The sequence below is a fragment of the Aythya ferina genome, assembly GCF_964211825.1.
Source record: "Aythya ferina genome assembly, chromosome: 1".
In the NCBI taxonomy this organism is placed as follows: Eukaryota; Metazoa; Chordata; class Aves; order Anseriformes; family Anatidae; genus Aythya; species Aythya ferina.
The window spans coordinates 93,805,343-93,822,431 of NC_140296.1; the positions used below are offsets into that span (position 1 = coordinate 93,805,343).

The 17,089-nt window shown below is 37.9% G+C and overlaps 1 protein-coding gene and 1 long non-coding RNA gene across 3 annotated transcripts in view; one reads left to right on the plus strand and one right to left on the minus strand.

The window, feature by feature from the left end:
* DSCAM (DS cell adhesion molecule) overlaps nucleotides 1-17,089 on the plus strand; it is a 477,876-nt gene that overhangs the window by 444,509 nt on the left and 16,278 nt on the right. For both annotated transcript variants that reach the window (XM_084536387.1, XM_084536388.1), the window contains 4 exons: nucleotides 4,031-4,146; nucleotides 6,945-7,094; nucleotides 10,459-10,656; nucleotides 14,826-15,128. In XM_084536387.1, the coding sequence (XP_084392513.1) occupies nucleotides 4,031-4,146; nucleotides 6,945-7,094; nucleotides 10,459-10,656; nucleotides 14,826-15,128 (767 nt within the window). The remainder of the gene's footprint in view (nucleotides 1-4,030; nucleotides 4,147-6,944; nucleotides 7,095-10,458; nucleotides 10,657-14,825; nucleotides 15,129-17,089) is intronic.
* The window catches only part of LOC311444982, a 34,683-nt gene continuing 32,307 nt past the window's right edge, over nucleotides 14,714-17,089 (minus strand). The window contains exon 4 of the long non-coding RNA XR_014698152.1: nucleotides 14,714-15,673. This is a non-coding gene — a long non-coding RNA (uncharacterized lncRNA). The remainder of the gene's footprint in view (nucleotides 15,674-17,089) is intronic.

Here is a 17,089-nt window from a genome sequence, read left to right on the forward strand (position 1 = left end):
ACCCACCAACACTATATACTCCTGAAGATTTAGCATGTTAATAATGAAAGGATAAAAAGCCCTTTCCAAAGTAACAGTAACATATTATAAAGCTTCTGATATTTTATATACATGTATTTTAGATTTCACCAAAATCTGCTGTGTTACAAATATCAAGAAAGAGGGTGGTCATTGGTTGTGCCTTGCCATTTGAGTATGGGATATAAAGAACAGAAGATTCCCTGCTTGCTAAGAAGGTGTGAGGGATAGAGAGAGCTTTGTGTACCTTCCCATTTGAGGAGATTTTTATAAGTGTGTGTAAAGCGGATTAAGAATGGAGCTTGAGTCTTGGCTTTGAAAGTTGCCAGCTTTGGCTGTTTAAGTCAAATATCTGAGGAGCAGGGTAAGCCCCAGCAGTTAGCAGTTTAATAGGAACTTGTTGCTCATACTTTAAACTAGCAAATAAAAATCTCTGCTGGCATACAATCACAACTTCTTGACCTTTTTTGGGGTTGAAGCATAGATCCAGCCAACTTCTTTGTAGTTGTTCACTGTGAATTGGTATAGCAATTGGCTGAGCTTTCTAATTTTGAACACAGGGTAAAGAATATTTTATCTCTGAAAATACCCTTGACTGGCAGATTATTTACAAAATTTAGTTTCTGGTATGTTTTTACAATGATCAGCTTAGACATCAGGAAACACTGAGGTGGCTTGACTCTTGATTTGGCAGCAAGCACCCAGAATGACTTTACAGAGTGATATATTTTATCTCTTTACAAAGCTAGCTTGATCTAACACTGTGCTGTGCATACAGACATTTTCAGTCACTCAGATAAGTATTTTTTTATTATGTATCTAGGAAGACTATTTAAAGAGGAGATATTCTTATAACTATGTGCACTTGCACTCTTTCAAAATGCATCATGCACTGTACTGGCTCTGGAGAAGGGCTTGTTTATCCACAGACTGTACATAAAAGCTCTGCTCAATCAGATCCAAAGGCACAGGTGTAGCCAAGTATTTGTCTATAATAGTGGCCCAAAGCAGACACTTGGGTAGAGGAAAGCAATACAGCAAATACATACTGACTCGTTCCCCAGACAGGCTCCTAGTCTCTAACAGTTTGGAGCTCAGAGGTTCAATGAACTGGAGAGAATGAGCTATATTACACACAGATCATTACAAAGTCTGACAGGTAAAGAATAGACACAGCAGACAGGTAAAGAATAGACACAGCACATGTTTAAATTTTAAGTTGTATCTGTAGATGAACGAAAATACATGTAGATGTGTTTCCTCCCTTTAAAGAATTAATTGTTGGGCTCCTCATCCACCAGGCTGTTAAAATACTTGGATGCATGAATTTTGCTAGGTTAGAAAATCCTTGGGCACCAAATTTCAAAATGGCAATACTAAAAATCTTTGCCTCACTGCCAAGTCCTAGAGCCACATAATTGCTGTTGGCATTTCAGTTTTTTTAAGCTGACAGTTGAGTTATTGTGGTCTGCAGAAAATAATTTAAAATTCATTGAGCCAGAAAGAGGTTACATGCTAATTAGCAGCAACCTTCTTGGCACTGCCAATTGCCTGTTCTGTGTTTGGACACTCCATGCCACAGTGCTGCCACATGGAGAAGTAATTAGACCAGTAAGAAAGAGGAGAGAGATCACACAAGATGAGGCATAACTCAAGATTAGTAATAGGGAATCTTCCTGAACATAAAAAGGCTTAGGTTTCAGTTCTGACTTGAAGGACTTTCCACACATTTTGCACTAACCTCTCCCTGGAGCCAAGAATAAATTCAGAATTCCCTCTGGGCAGGTGAACAGTACAACTACAAAGCTGGGGAACTGTCCTCCTGCCCTTTGTGGTGCAAACAATTCTTTCTGCATGGTTGAATACTTTGCAATAGTAGGAATACAGAGTGTTTGTACTGCAGAAGAGCTTCTAGCTCTAACCATGATGCTGGGGTTAAAGCATTCTGTATTCTGCATTCTCTGAGGAAGATGTGTGATTTGATCGCTTTGCCTCCTAAAGCTCTGTTGAGCAAGTGAAGGGTGCAAGGATGCATTTATTGGACTTTATTTTGTGCTACATGAGTTGTATATGTATCTGATTGAACATATCCAATAATTATTGAATTATTGATTTTTATTCGAAATTGGATTTCACAAATTCAGTTTTCTGTTTGATCACAGGTTTGTTGTGTGATCTTGGACAAGCCCAGTGTGACCTGACTTTTCAAGGGCATCTATTCATGCATATTTGGCACGCAGATAATATGTTAGTCTCCAGTTCTCATAAAATTTCAGCAGCTTGAGTGGAAACCAATAGGATAGTGGCATCTAACCCATGCAGAGACTTTGAAGAGACTTTGAGAACGTCATTGTGGAATTTATCTGCATTTGAGAATCCTAAATGTCTTTGAAAATTTATGTGGTTAATAAGATACTGTGACTACTATTCTCCACTGATTACATATGGAGACAAGTCTGGCAGCCCTGGGTAGCTCTCCTGATATTTTGCTTTCAGAATGATTAAATGATGCACCAGTTGTAGGCTGTCTGAATGCATTTCAGCTATCCATCCGTACTATCAGAGCAATAGTACTGCCTGACCTCTGAAAGGCAGAGACATTAAAGTTTGTGAGATGGATAGATAGTGATCATGCTGGGGACCACAAGACGAGGGTAAAACAGAAGGTGAGAATCAGAGGTGTGTACCTGTGTGCCTGGAAGATCTTAGTCCTGGATTTGTGTCAGAATTTCTGACAACTGAGTGACAAGGAAATTCTTCATAAAAAGGACATAAAGGAACCCCCAAACCTAGAATAGTTAGGTCATGCTGGCATGGAAACAGCAGGAAGTTAAGGCAAATTTCTAGAAATGTGGTCTCATCCAGCATGCATCAAAGTGGCATTAAACTCCTACGTAGAGGCCCTCACTTAGGAAAGGAGTGAGTTTATCATCATGCAGCTTAATAGTCCTCTGAAGATTCCATTAATAACAATAATTCATTGCCCAAGGAGAATTAAAGTGAGTGATTCACAATTACTTTGCACCAGAAAATGACCCTCTACTGAATTTTAAAGTCCTTTTATATGTGAGTACTTGAATCACACCAATAGGTCATTTGTCTTAATTTTTCTCAGCCATCTTACCTAAACAAGTATTTGCAAATCTTTCTTCTTCTCAACAGAGTAATTACACCTGAAAGGGTAAAAAGTTCCTGTGTTTTTAGTGCAGTCTAAAGATTTCTTGCTGCAAGTTCTGTACTGGAAATGGTTGTAGCACTCAATTTTACTATCCCTTTTCATTTGCTTTTGGTAGACAGTTCATTTAAGAAGTCATTTTCTGGTACACAAACTTCAAAATGAAATTGTTTCAATTTGCATGATGATAGAATAATTGTTTTAGATTTTTTTTTTTTTTAGAATATCGCATCAATCAAATAGAAATAATCCATGAATGCAAACAAGATTTGCAATTTTACTCTTGCAGCATCAATGGACCTAAAACCTTTATTTATTTTGTACAATTTGTTAGTATTAATTAAATCTCTAGTCATTTGTTTGCTTTTTCATTTATCAATTCTAGTGACATTTGGAATTTATCTGAGGAAAAATAATGGAAAGTTTAGAAATAATTAGAAATTACTACAAGACATCTTCCTAGCAACCTGTTTGATCAGCTACATATTTCTTTACTTACATTCATAAGGAATGAAAGAAAAGGTCAATCTTACAAACTTTTTATTAATTTCCTTATATGACAACACTTATAGAAAACTATATGAAATTTTCAAACAGATCCCTGCTGAAAAATAATAAAACAAACCCTCAACACTGTGCATTCATCTAAATGCCTTGCCGTGTGCAATAAAATAATACTGTGTACTTGTTCTGAAGAGGGGAATATAAAATGTATGAGTATTTTGCTGATTTGTTCTATTATTTTTAGTTTGAGCTGGGCAGACTTATAGTTAGCAAGTTTGCAAGTATCTTTTCAGTTAGGCTGAATCTTACTGTTTGCCTCTCTTTTGTTTCCAGCAAGAATACCCGGACATCAGATACACTTAATAAGCAGCAGCAAACGCTGAGGATGCACATAGACATTCCCAGAGCACAGCTTCTGATTGAGGAGAGGGACACGATGGAGACCATTGGTAAATTATTGTTGGGCTTGTCCTCACCAGTTAATAAAACAAGCACAATAGTGGACATCCTTTATCTCACACCTTTCCTCTGATTGCATGCATCAGGAAGGAAGAGGTGCAGAGTAATTTGTCACATCTGTGAAATTAACTGTTTTTTTTTTCATATAATAGAATGGCTCAGGTTGGAAGGGACCTTAAAGATCATCTAGTTCCAATTCCCTACCATAGGCAGGGATGCCACCCACTAGATCAGGTTGCTCAAAGCCCCATCCAACATGGCCTTGAACACCTCCAGGGATGGGGAATCCACAGCTTCCCTTTGAATCAGTTTCTGCTTTCAGTAGTCTCAGTATAATATTTAAAATAATTCAGAACATTAGGAAAGTGAAACTAGTGGAAAGAGCAGCTTGGAGAAAATGAAGACTGGCAGTTTAATGATTTTCGTTTTGATTCCTCTATTGACTTTGACTAAACAGTTGGATCATTGGCATTACATATAAGGAAAATGAAAATGAAATTCTGAAACTACAAAATTGGTATTCAAGGATTTCAAACAGACATCTTCTAAAACTTACATGTTGCGTATTGTATCCACTTGTTATTATCAAGTTACATGATCAACATATTGATCTGTTTCAACATTTTGTTTATCTATGCAAAATTCAAATCTAAAATATTTCACACATCAGAAAACAATATTTCTTGTGTGGCTGGCACATAGCTGAAGTGTCATGTAAACAGATTTGTTTGCCTTTTTCAAATAGTCAAAACACAAGATGTCAGAAGTCTCAACAGAATAGAAATATAACCTGATTTCATGACTCTGTGGGTACAGACTGGAAAAACACTCCAGGATGACTGATCTTGTTGGACTTCTAACTTTTTGGGGTCAAAATCCATGTAGGGAAAGTCTTTGATGGATGAGAACGTAGCAGCACCTCAGGGACTGCATAGCTGGAGAGAGTTCCACAAACCAGGAGCAGCATCTCTCCATCTCCTGTCCATGCCCACACTGGGGAGGGACGAGCTGTTTAATCCCACACCCTGTCACACCTGATAGACACATTATGGGGTGCCATTTCACAGTGCAGTGGATTTGAAGAGGAGACCTACACTTCACCTGAAAAACATACTTTTTATTTTTTTAAATTTGAGCTTCCCAAAGTTCACCATTTTGATGCAGTCTTTTGTGCCAAGTTTCATCCTAAAGACAGCTTTTACTTTTGAGTTACAATTGCTGAGAAATAGGGGGTTATAGTGGAAATACCATTAGTACCTTAACTATAACAGTGTGATCAGTGCCTTGGAAATAGACAGCTCTACACAAAGCATTCAGAATAAGTAGTCACTTTGGCAGGCTTTGACATAGTTTACTGCCAAGAGGCTTTATTCCCAACCTGAATAAGAGCTCATCTTTTGCCAGAGACAGAATAATTTGGTTTCATAATGCTCATTCTATTTATGGCCTTCTTTGGGTAAAAAATGCTAGTTATGTTTTTGTGAACTGTTCACATTAACAGTGTCTTGTCAAGATTAAAAATAAATTAAAAAAAAATGAATGTTTAGAAGTGGATCACCCTCTGCTCATCAGTAAATGGATAGAAGCCCTGTTGCTGCCAGTACCCTCAGAAATGCATTATAAAGCTGTATAGCATAGCAAGAATAGATAAAAAGACTGAAAAGAATGTAAAAGAAAATCTGATAGCATGCACATAATTGTTCTGCGAATACAAATTCAGTGGAAGATTTATCACTGTTAATTCTTCCACAATCAAGTAGACCAGATTCCTCTTTAAAGTGAAAGAAATACAATAAGGTGTTCACAACTGGAAAAAAAAAAAATCTGTAGAGCACTAGCTTTCTGCGGGCTGCAAGGTCTGTACAGAAATTTGGTGAAAGTACCTTAGCTCTTGGGAAGCAATAGGCAGCAGAACTGTACAGCAGCAAAGGTCAGTGCTCGACCTTTTTTCCAGTCCTTCCAAAGGTCCAGCTTCATGTTACAACGTTCTTTGCAACACATAGGAAAGCCCACAACCAGTAGGACTGACTATACTGTGAGAAACATATATGACTTGTATAAAGCTCTCCAGAGCTCCTCTTTCAGATCTACAGTAGTGAGGTTTGTTGTAGGAAGGACTCTTTGGTGCAGAGAGAGCTAGTCGGGCTTAGTCCTTAGCTTGCAAAACAGCTTTTACTGGACTTAAGGGTGTTTAATTGTTTCCGTTGTCTTTAGCAGGGTACTGAGGTGCTTAAATTTAAGCAGAACCCTAAGACAAGTCTCGGGTCATGTCCATCATTCTGTCTGTGGGAAAAAAAAAAAGATCACTAGTAGAGGGGTAGTTAATGAAATTACCTAGCGATATTACCTATTGCCTAGCTAATAAAAATATTAATAATAATATGTTGTTGAAGGGATCAGCTGAGTCCTCTGAAAATGAAGAGGAAATAGGGCAGCATAGAAAAGATGGAGAAGAAAGAATTATGGCCAAACATGTTTACACACAACAGAGTTTTTGGAAGGATGCTTAATGGCCTGTCTCAGTTGCACAACTCCAAGGTGAAATCCCAAATAAAAACAGGAAAATTACACTTATTCCTTATTTTTTTTGTGGAATTTGCAATTAAACACAGTCTCCCAGGCTGTTGTGCACACTTAAAAACCATCTCCAGCCCTGCACAGAAATGGAAACTGCATTGTCTTTGGTGAAGCCCAGATGAAAAAAAAATCTTGGAACTTATTTTAAAACTGTTATGGAGACAAAAATGAATTTCATTATTCAATATTTGATGAGTATTTTTGCTTGCAGATGACAGATCAACAGTTCTACTAACTGATGCTGACTTTGGAGAGACGTCTAAGCAGAAGTCACTGACTGTCACCCACACAGTACATTACCAGTCTGTGTCACAGGCTACAGGACCACTGGTGGATGTTTCTGATGCCCGGCCAGGAACAAGTAAGATTATAGGAGGATTTGTTATGTGGAGAGGAGAAAAGTGTAAGAAAATGAATGTGGTACTCCTGCATTTGTATCCTTATGTGTTGGGTTTTTTTGTTTGTTTGTTTTTTGTTTGTTTGTTTTTTCTTTAATCTGAAAGTTGAGAGAAATCTATTTAGGTCAGCAGAGAACATTTCTTGTACAATTACATTTAGTAATTCAATATGGTAAAAATTGCATATGTATCTGAAATGTAGGTGTAATTTGAAATAATTCATACTTGGCTTTCATTAAACCAAATTCATGCCAGTTTTTAATTTCTAGAATTTATTGAGTAAATTAGCTTAATGGCTTTTAATGTCTAATGCATTTTTTTCTCAGTGATCAATCTGTATTGTATTTCAAAATGTCTTCCGTCCTTACGTCTCCATCAGGGAAGAAACACATTTCTCATTATTGCTTTTCTGAAAAAGTTGTATTTCCAGTTTTAGTTATTATGGTAAATTACTTTTCCCAGACATCTTCATGTTGAGTTACAGTGATTAAAAACTAAAATAAATAAATATGCTTCTGCAATCCATCCTTCTTAATTTCTCTCAAGAATGTATTCCATATCTATGTAAATGGAATTTATTAGATTGAAGGAATACATTCACTAGCTGTATGCAATCTCTAAAATCTCTTGGATTATTTTCATCCCCTGACAGTTTTAGAATTTGTTTACTTGGTGAGTTTGGTGAAGATAAATGCTGAAAATTCAGATGTGAATCGCCTATAATGCAAATTACTTGAAAAAATCTCTATTTAATTTTCATTACCACCCCAGTCTTTATTAATTATAGCTGTTGTAGTCCTGACCTTGCTGATTTTCTAGCTCAGAGATCTATAAGTTATGGTTCATTATTTCTTGAGGACTAGATTAGTACAGTCATTTGGAATCCCCTTTTCATCTATGGAGAGTCATGTCATTTGAATGAGAAGACTCAAGGTAAAACATTTGTTTTCCTTCTGGTAGCACTTTTCTCCACCCTTCGGTTCAGGTACATGCTGGCACATGAAAGAGCGGAAAAAAATCATCCATTTTTTAACACGTTAGTAGGTCAAGTTTATCTGAGCAACCAATGTACTCTCAATTGTTTTGAAACTCTACATGTTCTAATAAAGAAAGAGCTACCACTCTAAAATTGCCTGCCTGTCCCATACCACAGCAGTCTCTAGCACCAGACTCTTCCACTCCTATTCCCTTTTTTATGTGTGCAGTTATGTGCTTCAGGCCACTGGAGTCATTGAGACTTCCCTCAGATTGAGCTGGGATTTAACTCATGTGTAAGGGTACGATCTGCGTCCAGCCTGGCTTTGGAAACAGAAATCCACCAACATGTTTGTTACTTAGTAAAGATCTGATTGCAGCAGTGCACAGAGCTGGGCCGAGTGCTTTTAGGTAACATTCTCTGGTTTTAAGACATTAACGTAGCTTTGAGAGAAGCTGGGCTATGAGATTTTGTAAAGCTGCTTGTGCAGGATGCTTGGCTCAGTTTGTGGCAGTGCTGGTCTGAGCATACACAGTAAGTGCCAAATTTCCCATTAGAGCCCTTTCTAAGTTGCCATCTAATTCTTTTGTATTTATGAAACTTTTCCTTTCATGAACCTTTTTGCTGCCCACGTCAGCATTCTGCCTCTGTGTTTCAGCATATGATAGCAGGGCTGTCTTAACAGCTGGGGCACCAGGTGTGTGCTGTTTTCCATCATGTAGGCAGTGGACCTTGCAGAGTCCCTGCTACAAAATCCCTTACACAGGCACAGCACAGCTGGTGCAGTGCTCCTGCTCAGCACATGTTCAGCAGGACTAGCGCTGACCTCCTGCATGCTGGCAGCAGGCTCTCCTACCCTTATCCAAATTGTGAGTGAAGGCCTAGTGAGTCAGAGCATCCCTGCCCACCAAGCCTTCTCTGCTCCAGACCAAACAGTCCCAGTACTGTGCCCTGTGTTTTCTCCCATGAGCACTCTCCCTCTGACAGTCCCTTCATGGCTTTCCCTGGAGCAGGTACAAGGTTCACTTCTGGCCATGCAGTAGCCCCATGACAACTTTCCACAGCCACCACAATTGGTGGTTTATACTGACAGTCTGCACTGGGAGTTTCGTGCCAAGTGTGCTTTTGGGTGTTATCCACGTGAGGCTGTTATGTGTTGCATGACCAGCAGGATCAATCATCAATGGCACTGAGCTCATATATTTCCAATGCTGGGGTGGGAGGAGGGGTGTAATATGTGAAATATGAGAAGGGACAGACCATAGCTGGTGTTTGCAAATAAATTACTTGCTTAGAAGCAACAGGATACCTATTCTTACTGGGAATGCTTACGAGAAGTAATGCTCAGAGTCATTATCTGAGTATTATTTTTTTTCTTTAAATTGCTTCTGCTGAAGTCTGTTACCTCAAAGACTGATGACTTCACCATTTGAATGCCAAAGAACATTTGAATATATTTGAATTTTTCATTTCTAATACCTTTTCTCTCTATTGTTAGTAATAGCCTTCAAAAAGATTCAGTCACTTTCTGTTTGCCAAGAAATGCTTTTTTTCTATTCCACTTACTTTGTTAGAGTGTATCAGCCTCACTTTTACAGAAGAACTATTCTTAATAAAACCATAGAAGTCAGTTTTTTTCAATAATTCATTTTCGCTCAGCTGGTCACCAGATTATCTCTAGGACAATAAAAAGTAAAATGTTGCAAGCCTTACAAAAGTAACAGATTATCTTTAAAGTTTAAGAAATTTTATTTACTGTTTTTTAAAACAGTCAGATCTTTCAAAGCCTGTCACTAATGAAATTCTGAAGGATCTAATATAGGCTATGTCATGCATCCTGGCTGTTTGCTAAAAAAATCTGGGAATTGTAGCTGATTAATAACATAGTATGATAAAAGTATTAGTGAAATGGCTGGAATAGAAAATTATGCCACCACATTCCTGACCACATATTTTTACAAACTGAGGGCAGGTGCCTGTTTTGGGGGTTTTCCGAGGGCACATCTACACTGATAATTTACCTGAGAATTCACTTGAGATGTGTGAAATTCCTGACCAGGTCTATTTGCCACATGCTGTTTCACATCTCAGAGAGGTTTTGCTGCTGGAGAACTGGTTGTATTGGATTAATGAACATGTCAATGGGAGGCTGGCTCAGTTCTTCAGCTGCTCCCTTTTTATTAGAAAGAGGGTATTTCAAGAAAGAGCTTTTACTTTTTTTTTTTTTTTCTACAAAGAATGTTTTGTGTTCTTTTTTAACCAAAATGAGTGGCCAGTCCCTTCTGACAGGGCTTGTTTCCTTGTCTATTCAAGAGCCTAGTGGAAAAGACATTTTCTGTTATCCGTCACAGATCCTACCACAAGGAGGAGTGCCAAAACCGGACCCACAGCTCGCAACCGCTATGCTAGTCAGTGGACCCTCAACAGACCTCACCCCACCATATCAGCTCATACCCTCACCACAGACTGGAGGCTTCCCACCCCCAGGCCAGCAGGATCCGTGGACAAGGAAAGCGACAGCTACAGTGTCAGCCCCTCACAGGACACAGGTACAGGTCTCTCTGCAGGGCTGCTCGCCAAAACTGGGTTGGCAGTAGCTGCATTAACCATCTTGGTCCTCAGTATACTTTGTTTGGTGCTTGGGTGCTGCTATTTATTCCTTGCCAGTAGTCTCTTTATAATAGTTGCCACAAATGCATATAATTCCAATGATAACAAATACTGTGCCCTTACTTTCTCATGCCACATGCATAATGGAGCCCTTTGAAAGATATGGTATTTTTCTGGTAGCCGAAGCTCTATATATCCTGTGTCTGAAGGAAGAAGTAGGAGAATTTGCTGCATGAAATGTCATTGACCAGGAAGGGGCAATATTAGCAACCAACAGTATGTCTTGGTCAAAGGCAGAAATGTTTTAAGGTTTGAGCTACACTGAGGTAAGTCTTTTTTTGTTTTGTTTTGTTTTGTTGTTTTTTTCCTTTTTGCAGTCATGTATTGTGTTCATAGGGATATTCTAAGCAGAAAAAAAAAAAAAAGAAAAAAAAAAGAAAAAAAAAAAAAAGAAAAAAAGAGAGAGAGAGAGAGAGAGGAATGTCTGTAATTTGAGTCCAAACTAAAATCCATTCATAGCACTGAATATTGTAGCAGTTAGCTCTGATTTTCCTGAGAAACAACGTAGGCTTTTTTCCTCTAGATGGTAAGAGGGGAGACACTGAATACATATTCTGCCTGCAGTCTTCATCTCTCCGTGATGTCTTCAGATTATAGACCCAGTTGTAACAGAATGATAAAGTTTTCTCCTCCTGCCCTCCACTGAACAAGTGACAAAAAAAATATGGTGAATAAATGAGTAAATGACTAAGCAGAAGAGTAGTCACGAAGCAAATCTAGTAAAGGTTACACTTGAAGAAAGATAAAATAGCTTTCAAGGTATGCCTGACAGAAATGAATCTGGGCATACAATGGCCTCCTCAGAAGGAATTGCCTATCTTCTGTTCTGATTTGTAAGGAAAAGCATGGGTTGTGTGAGAACGCTGTGTTCTTTAGAGAAAGAGCAGTAGGTGCCGCTCACCTTTCACCATGAAAACTAATATGACTGCTTTTATTCTCTCTGTAAGAACAGACATCTGACTTCCCTTGCAATCTGTAATTTATAGGTTGAAATTCTCATCATTTCATAATTCATTCTCTCAAACTTGCAGACCTGTATGTTGTCTTCACAGGGTAATGCCATTCAACAGATACCTCTAGCCAGTTAATGAACTTCTTCCTGATTTCTCCAGGTAGAAGGATCATGAGGCTTTAAGGATTTGTTCTAACACCTATACAGATAAAAATATGAATATCAGATGTTATCTCTGAAACTCTTATCATAGACATTCCTGATTTCAGGTGTGGTTGCACATGTTCTATATTTCATCTCCTAAGGTTATTTCCCAGTGAGTATGGCAAAAGGTAGGGAATTTAATTTGCTGTCTGGTTTAATTGACAAACTACATGCAATTTTGTAAACATACTTCATAATGTATAGTTTAGCATGGCTACTTTTCTACTCTGTGCCAGCCCTTGAACACCTAGAGATTTATGTAATTGATAGAAATGTATAGACCATGCTCAGGAAATGTTTTATTGTGGCAAAATGTAGCTGTATTATGCATTTTCATTTCTGGGGAAAGTATAGAATCAGTGTAATCTAAGTGCTTCAGATGTTTAAAATTTCCAAATAAACATCACAGTAGATGTAGCCAAATAATGTGTTCAAGAATCAGTTGAACTAATAATAGAATCATAAAATCTTTAAAGTTGGGAAAGACTTCCAAGATCATCTGGTCCAACCATCCCTATACTACCAATGTCACCCACTAAACCATGTCCCTAAGCACCACGTCCAACCTTTGCTTAAACACTCCAAGGGACGGTGACTCCACCACTTCCCTGGGCAATCTGTCCCAATGCCTGACTGCTCTTTCTGAGAAGAAATGTCTCCTCATTTCCATCCTCCCCTGGTGAAACTTGAGGCCATTTCCTCTAGTCCTATCAGTAATTATCTGTGAGAAGAGGCCGACCCCCAGATCCCCACACCTTCCTTTCAGTTAGCTGAAGAGAGCAATAAGGTCTTCCCTGAGCCTCCTCCTCTCCAGACTAAACAACCCCAGTTCCTGCAGCTGCTCCTCGTAGGACTTGTGTTCCAGGCCCTTCACCAGCTTTGTAGCCTTTCTCTGGACATGCTCCAGGGCCTTGATATCCTTCATGTACTGAGGGGCCCAAAACTGAACACAGTACTTGCGGTGCGGCCTCACCAGCGCAGAGTACAGGGGGACAATCACCTCCCTGGTCCTGCTGGCTACACTATTCATGATACAAGCCAGGATGCCATTGGCCTTCTTGGCTACCTGGGCACACTGCTGGCTCATGTTCAGGTGAGCATCAATCAGCACCGTTAGAGCCTTTGATCCCTTTTCCAATAAGGTGTTGAGATTTCTGAATCTTGTTGACACAGTTGACATATGGCAGAATTTAGCATTTCATATAGAAATGATTCTGGGTTTACAAGGTAGTACTTTTTAAGCTCAGTAGAAATGCATTGCAGCCATTCATAGCTCTAAATAATTTGAAATGTTCTAACTAGATGTCACGAGAAAAATTATGATGAAACTAAATTTCACATTCACCCTGAACTTTCAGCGAATCTAAAGTAGGTGTTCAAGCAGATCCTTCCTGGAATAGTCACCCTGGGACATGGGATATGAGAAACTGCGAGTTCTGATCTTCATGGACCAAACTGGGAGCTCTACATGACCATCAGTGTTTACAGACACTGCTTCATTCCACTGGCAAACAGCAGCCTTCCCGGAGCTTCTGATTGATGAAAAAAACATGGAAAGATATGGTTTTGGTCTGATTTACAAATCAAATGGAAAAAGAGAATGATGTTTCTGTGAGAGTGAGAGGAGTGGGGAGGGAAGAAAAAACTAAAAGCCTTAAGTTCTGTCCAGCTCAAAATCTTAAGCAAGTTACAGCATATTGTTGAATCACTTGTCATTTTAAATAAGGCATGGTCCCATTTACCAAGTGTTCTTTTCATTCTGTGAAAACTGGTGCAAGGACCCTAGCATACAATAAAAAAGATAAAGGTTTGCAATAACAACATAGTTGCTTCTGGCTGCCATAGAAGACCCATTTTTATGAATTAGCTATTACATTAAGCCTGCTTATGTAATGTCTGGAATTGTACAGATCTTATAAGGAAACATGACTCCTCCCTAACGAACTTCTGAAAGTCCTATGCTCTTCCAGCCTATTGAAATAGAAATGCAATGGGTGCAACTGACTGGTGATTTGACCCCTTAACTATGCAGAAACCAGTGTTGTATTTCCAGAATATTTTTAGTGTATCAGTTGCCATTTACATCTTCAGTAACAGTGCTTATTTAATAGTATTGAAATTCTTAGAAAATCATTAGCAGAAACAACAGCTTCTGGGTCACAATAGCCCATGAGTCAAATATGAAGCCCCCATTAACTTCTGCAGCATTTAAAAGAATTCTTGAATCACTGCAGACTGGTAGCTACTAAACAATATTGCTTTCTTAGGACCATTTGTTCTATATAAAATGAGTTAATATTTCAATTGGCATCTAGACCAGACATAGGTGTATCAGTCACTCCCTTTATATTTGACCTTTGTTCTCAGGAATTTGTCAAAAAAAAAAAAAAAAAAAAAAAAAGATGAAAAAAAGGATGAAACAGATACAAAAAAAAATATCTTTTCCACTCAGACGTCACCTCTCAGAAATATCTGTGAGATTCATTAAAAGGATAATGTTAAACTATTCCTGTTTTTGCTAAATCTGTTCTGTGGGCTTCTAACATTTTTAAAGCATTTAACTTTCAGATAATTTATTTTTTTTTTAATGAAAGAAAAGAAACCTTTTCCATGCATTAAAGGTTATTTTTTCTAAACTATGAAGTTAATGTTAAGCCACATAATGCTGCTAGCGGAATAAGACTTCACTTTAGATTATCTCTAATTATCAAGCAACTGACTAAACTTAAAATTGTAGAGACATTTAAAGCAAAGCAGACTTATTCAAATCACCATAATAATTTCAAGGGTTCTGCATTTTATTAAGAAACACTGTCATGCTTTTTTGTCTTCTTCCAGAAAGTATTTTACAGGCTTTTTCTTTCTCCCACTGTTTATCTTTTGGGTGTTTAGATCGAGCAAGAAGCAGCATGGTCTCCACAGAAAGTGCCTCCTCAACATATGAAGAGCTAGCAAGAGCGTATGAGCATGCAAAAATGGAAGAGCAGCTGAGACATGCCAAGTTCACCATTACAGAATGCTTCATATCAGACACGTCGTCAGAGCAGCTCACGGCAGGGACTAATGACTACACAGACAGTCTGACCTCAAGCACGCCGTCAGAGTCGGGGATTTGCAGGTTTACCGCATCCCCCCCCAAACCTCAGGATGGAGGGCGAGTGATGAACATGGCAGTTCCAAAGGCACATCGGCCAGGTGAGACATTAAAGAGCACATTTTGTGGTCCTTGGGGGTAAGCATTTCACCCCATGCCTGTACTGGTTAACAGGACAGGTTATATCACAAGGAAGAAAGAAGGTGTGTAATATATCATGTAATTACTTACAGAGATAATTGTTTTTTATCCAAAATAATATAACATTTAAGTGAGCATATTCTCCCACATACAGATAAAGAAGGAATCTGGAAATTTAGGAGCAGAAAGGCACAATCTAGGCCAATAAATCAATTCCTCTACAGCTGCAGCCATCAGGCAATAAACCCTTCTGGGCTAAAAAAGACCATATGGGGGTTCATATGCCCATCTCCAACTCAAACCACCCACTAATAAAACATGTCTTACAGCAATAATTTCTGCATGAGGGCAAAGTTTGCTATCAGAACACTTCATAAAGACAGATTGTAGAAGATGTACTATCCCTTCTGCCTTGTAGCTTGGAGAAAATGTAATATCCTTTTGGTGATGTTGTTCAGCTGTTATACTCTCTCTTTGACATCTCCAAATATCAAGTCAGGATTATCTAAAGGAGGGAAAATAAAAGCAAAGAAAATGAAGACAATGCAATAGCTCAAGGGATATAGAACTTTATACCTTCAGACAAATTTAAACCCTACTCCAACTTCAAACTGTCTGAAGGTATCTTAGGGACATCCATCTACTGATCACAATCAAATTTCTAGTTCAAGAAGAATGCTATTTTTAGTGATACCCTAATGTACAATAGCACAGGTAGATTATTTGTGATATTCTGATTCTATATCGTCAGTCTTTGTTAGAGAACACATGACGTGACATAGTGGAGAAAGATTCAAATGGGAAAAAGACAATTATATTTGTGTGCTTACTGAAAACATGGTTTATTGTATTGTATTGTATTTTTTCTTATTTTATTTTTATTTTGTATATATATTTGCCATTGTGGATGGAGCTACTTATACACAAAGAAAGTAATCAGTAGTGCTGACACATGTAACAAAGAGTAGTGAATAGACTTTTGCTTAATATACACTATAAAATGAAGCAGTTGTTCTGGGGACAGAGGAATGGAAGATAGCCAATGGTATCAGGAAGGTCATTCGAAAGTAGGACCTGACACTGGAAAGAAAAAAAAATTAAAAAAAAAAAAAAAAAGGCATAAAAGATTTCCAAAGAGAAAGCTAAAAGTAGAAAACGTCAAGAACAAAACCAAGCAGAAGATAGGAAGTTATAATAGACAAGGCAGGAAATTACTGTATCATACAAATAGATAAGAGGGAAAATAAGTAGAAAATAATATAGTGAGAGAAATGACTGATTTCTCTGTAGTCACAGAGTAGAACCACATACCCAGAAGCTGTAAAAATAGATAAAGACAGAAATAATTTTCACTTCTAGGTAAAATTTGTACTTGTAAATATTTGTACTTGTTCTGCTGAAGGGAAACATTCACAGCTAGGTCAAAATTGCAGTCCTCTCCTTCCTATCAGTTAAAAAATATTTTCATAATTTCTTTAACAAACAGTTTACTCTCTTCCTTTCATGTTCCATATACATTATTTATGTATATTTAGTATTTGGAAATATTCTAATATATTCACATAAAGATGATTTTCTTAGGGGCATACAGCACTAAAATTTAGTCTCTGGGCTTAAGTTAAAAGCTTCTGTTGTTGGAATATCATCAAAGATCCTCTAGCAATCTACACACTTGTAGCCATCTTTACTCTGTCTGTTAAATGGTTTGAATTTGAATTTGTACCTGCTATGATTGGCATTAAGCTTTATTTTGCAGTAAGAAAATTAAATATTCCATGAACTGAACAATTAGTTTCAATATCTTGACAATAAATTTAATGTTCCAGTGGAACTACTTAAATATTGATCCATAATTATTGAATGATCAATTATTAAAGGATACTTTATGACGGGCTTTAATCAAAACATATTGGTAAAGAGA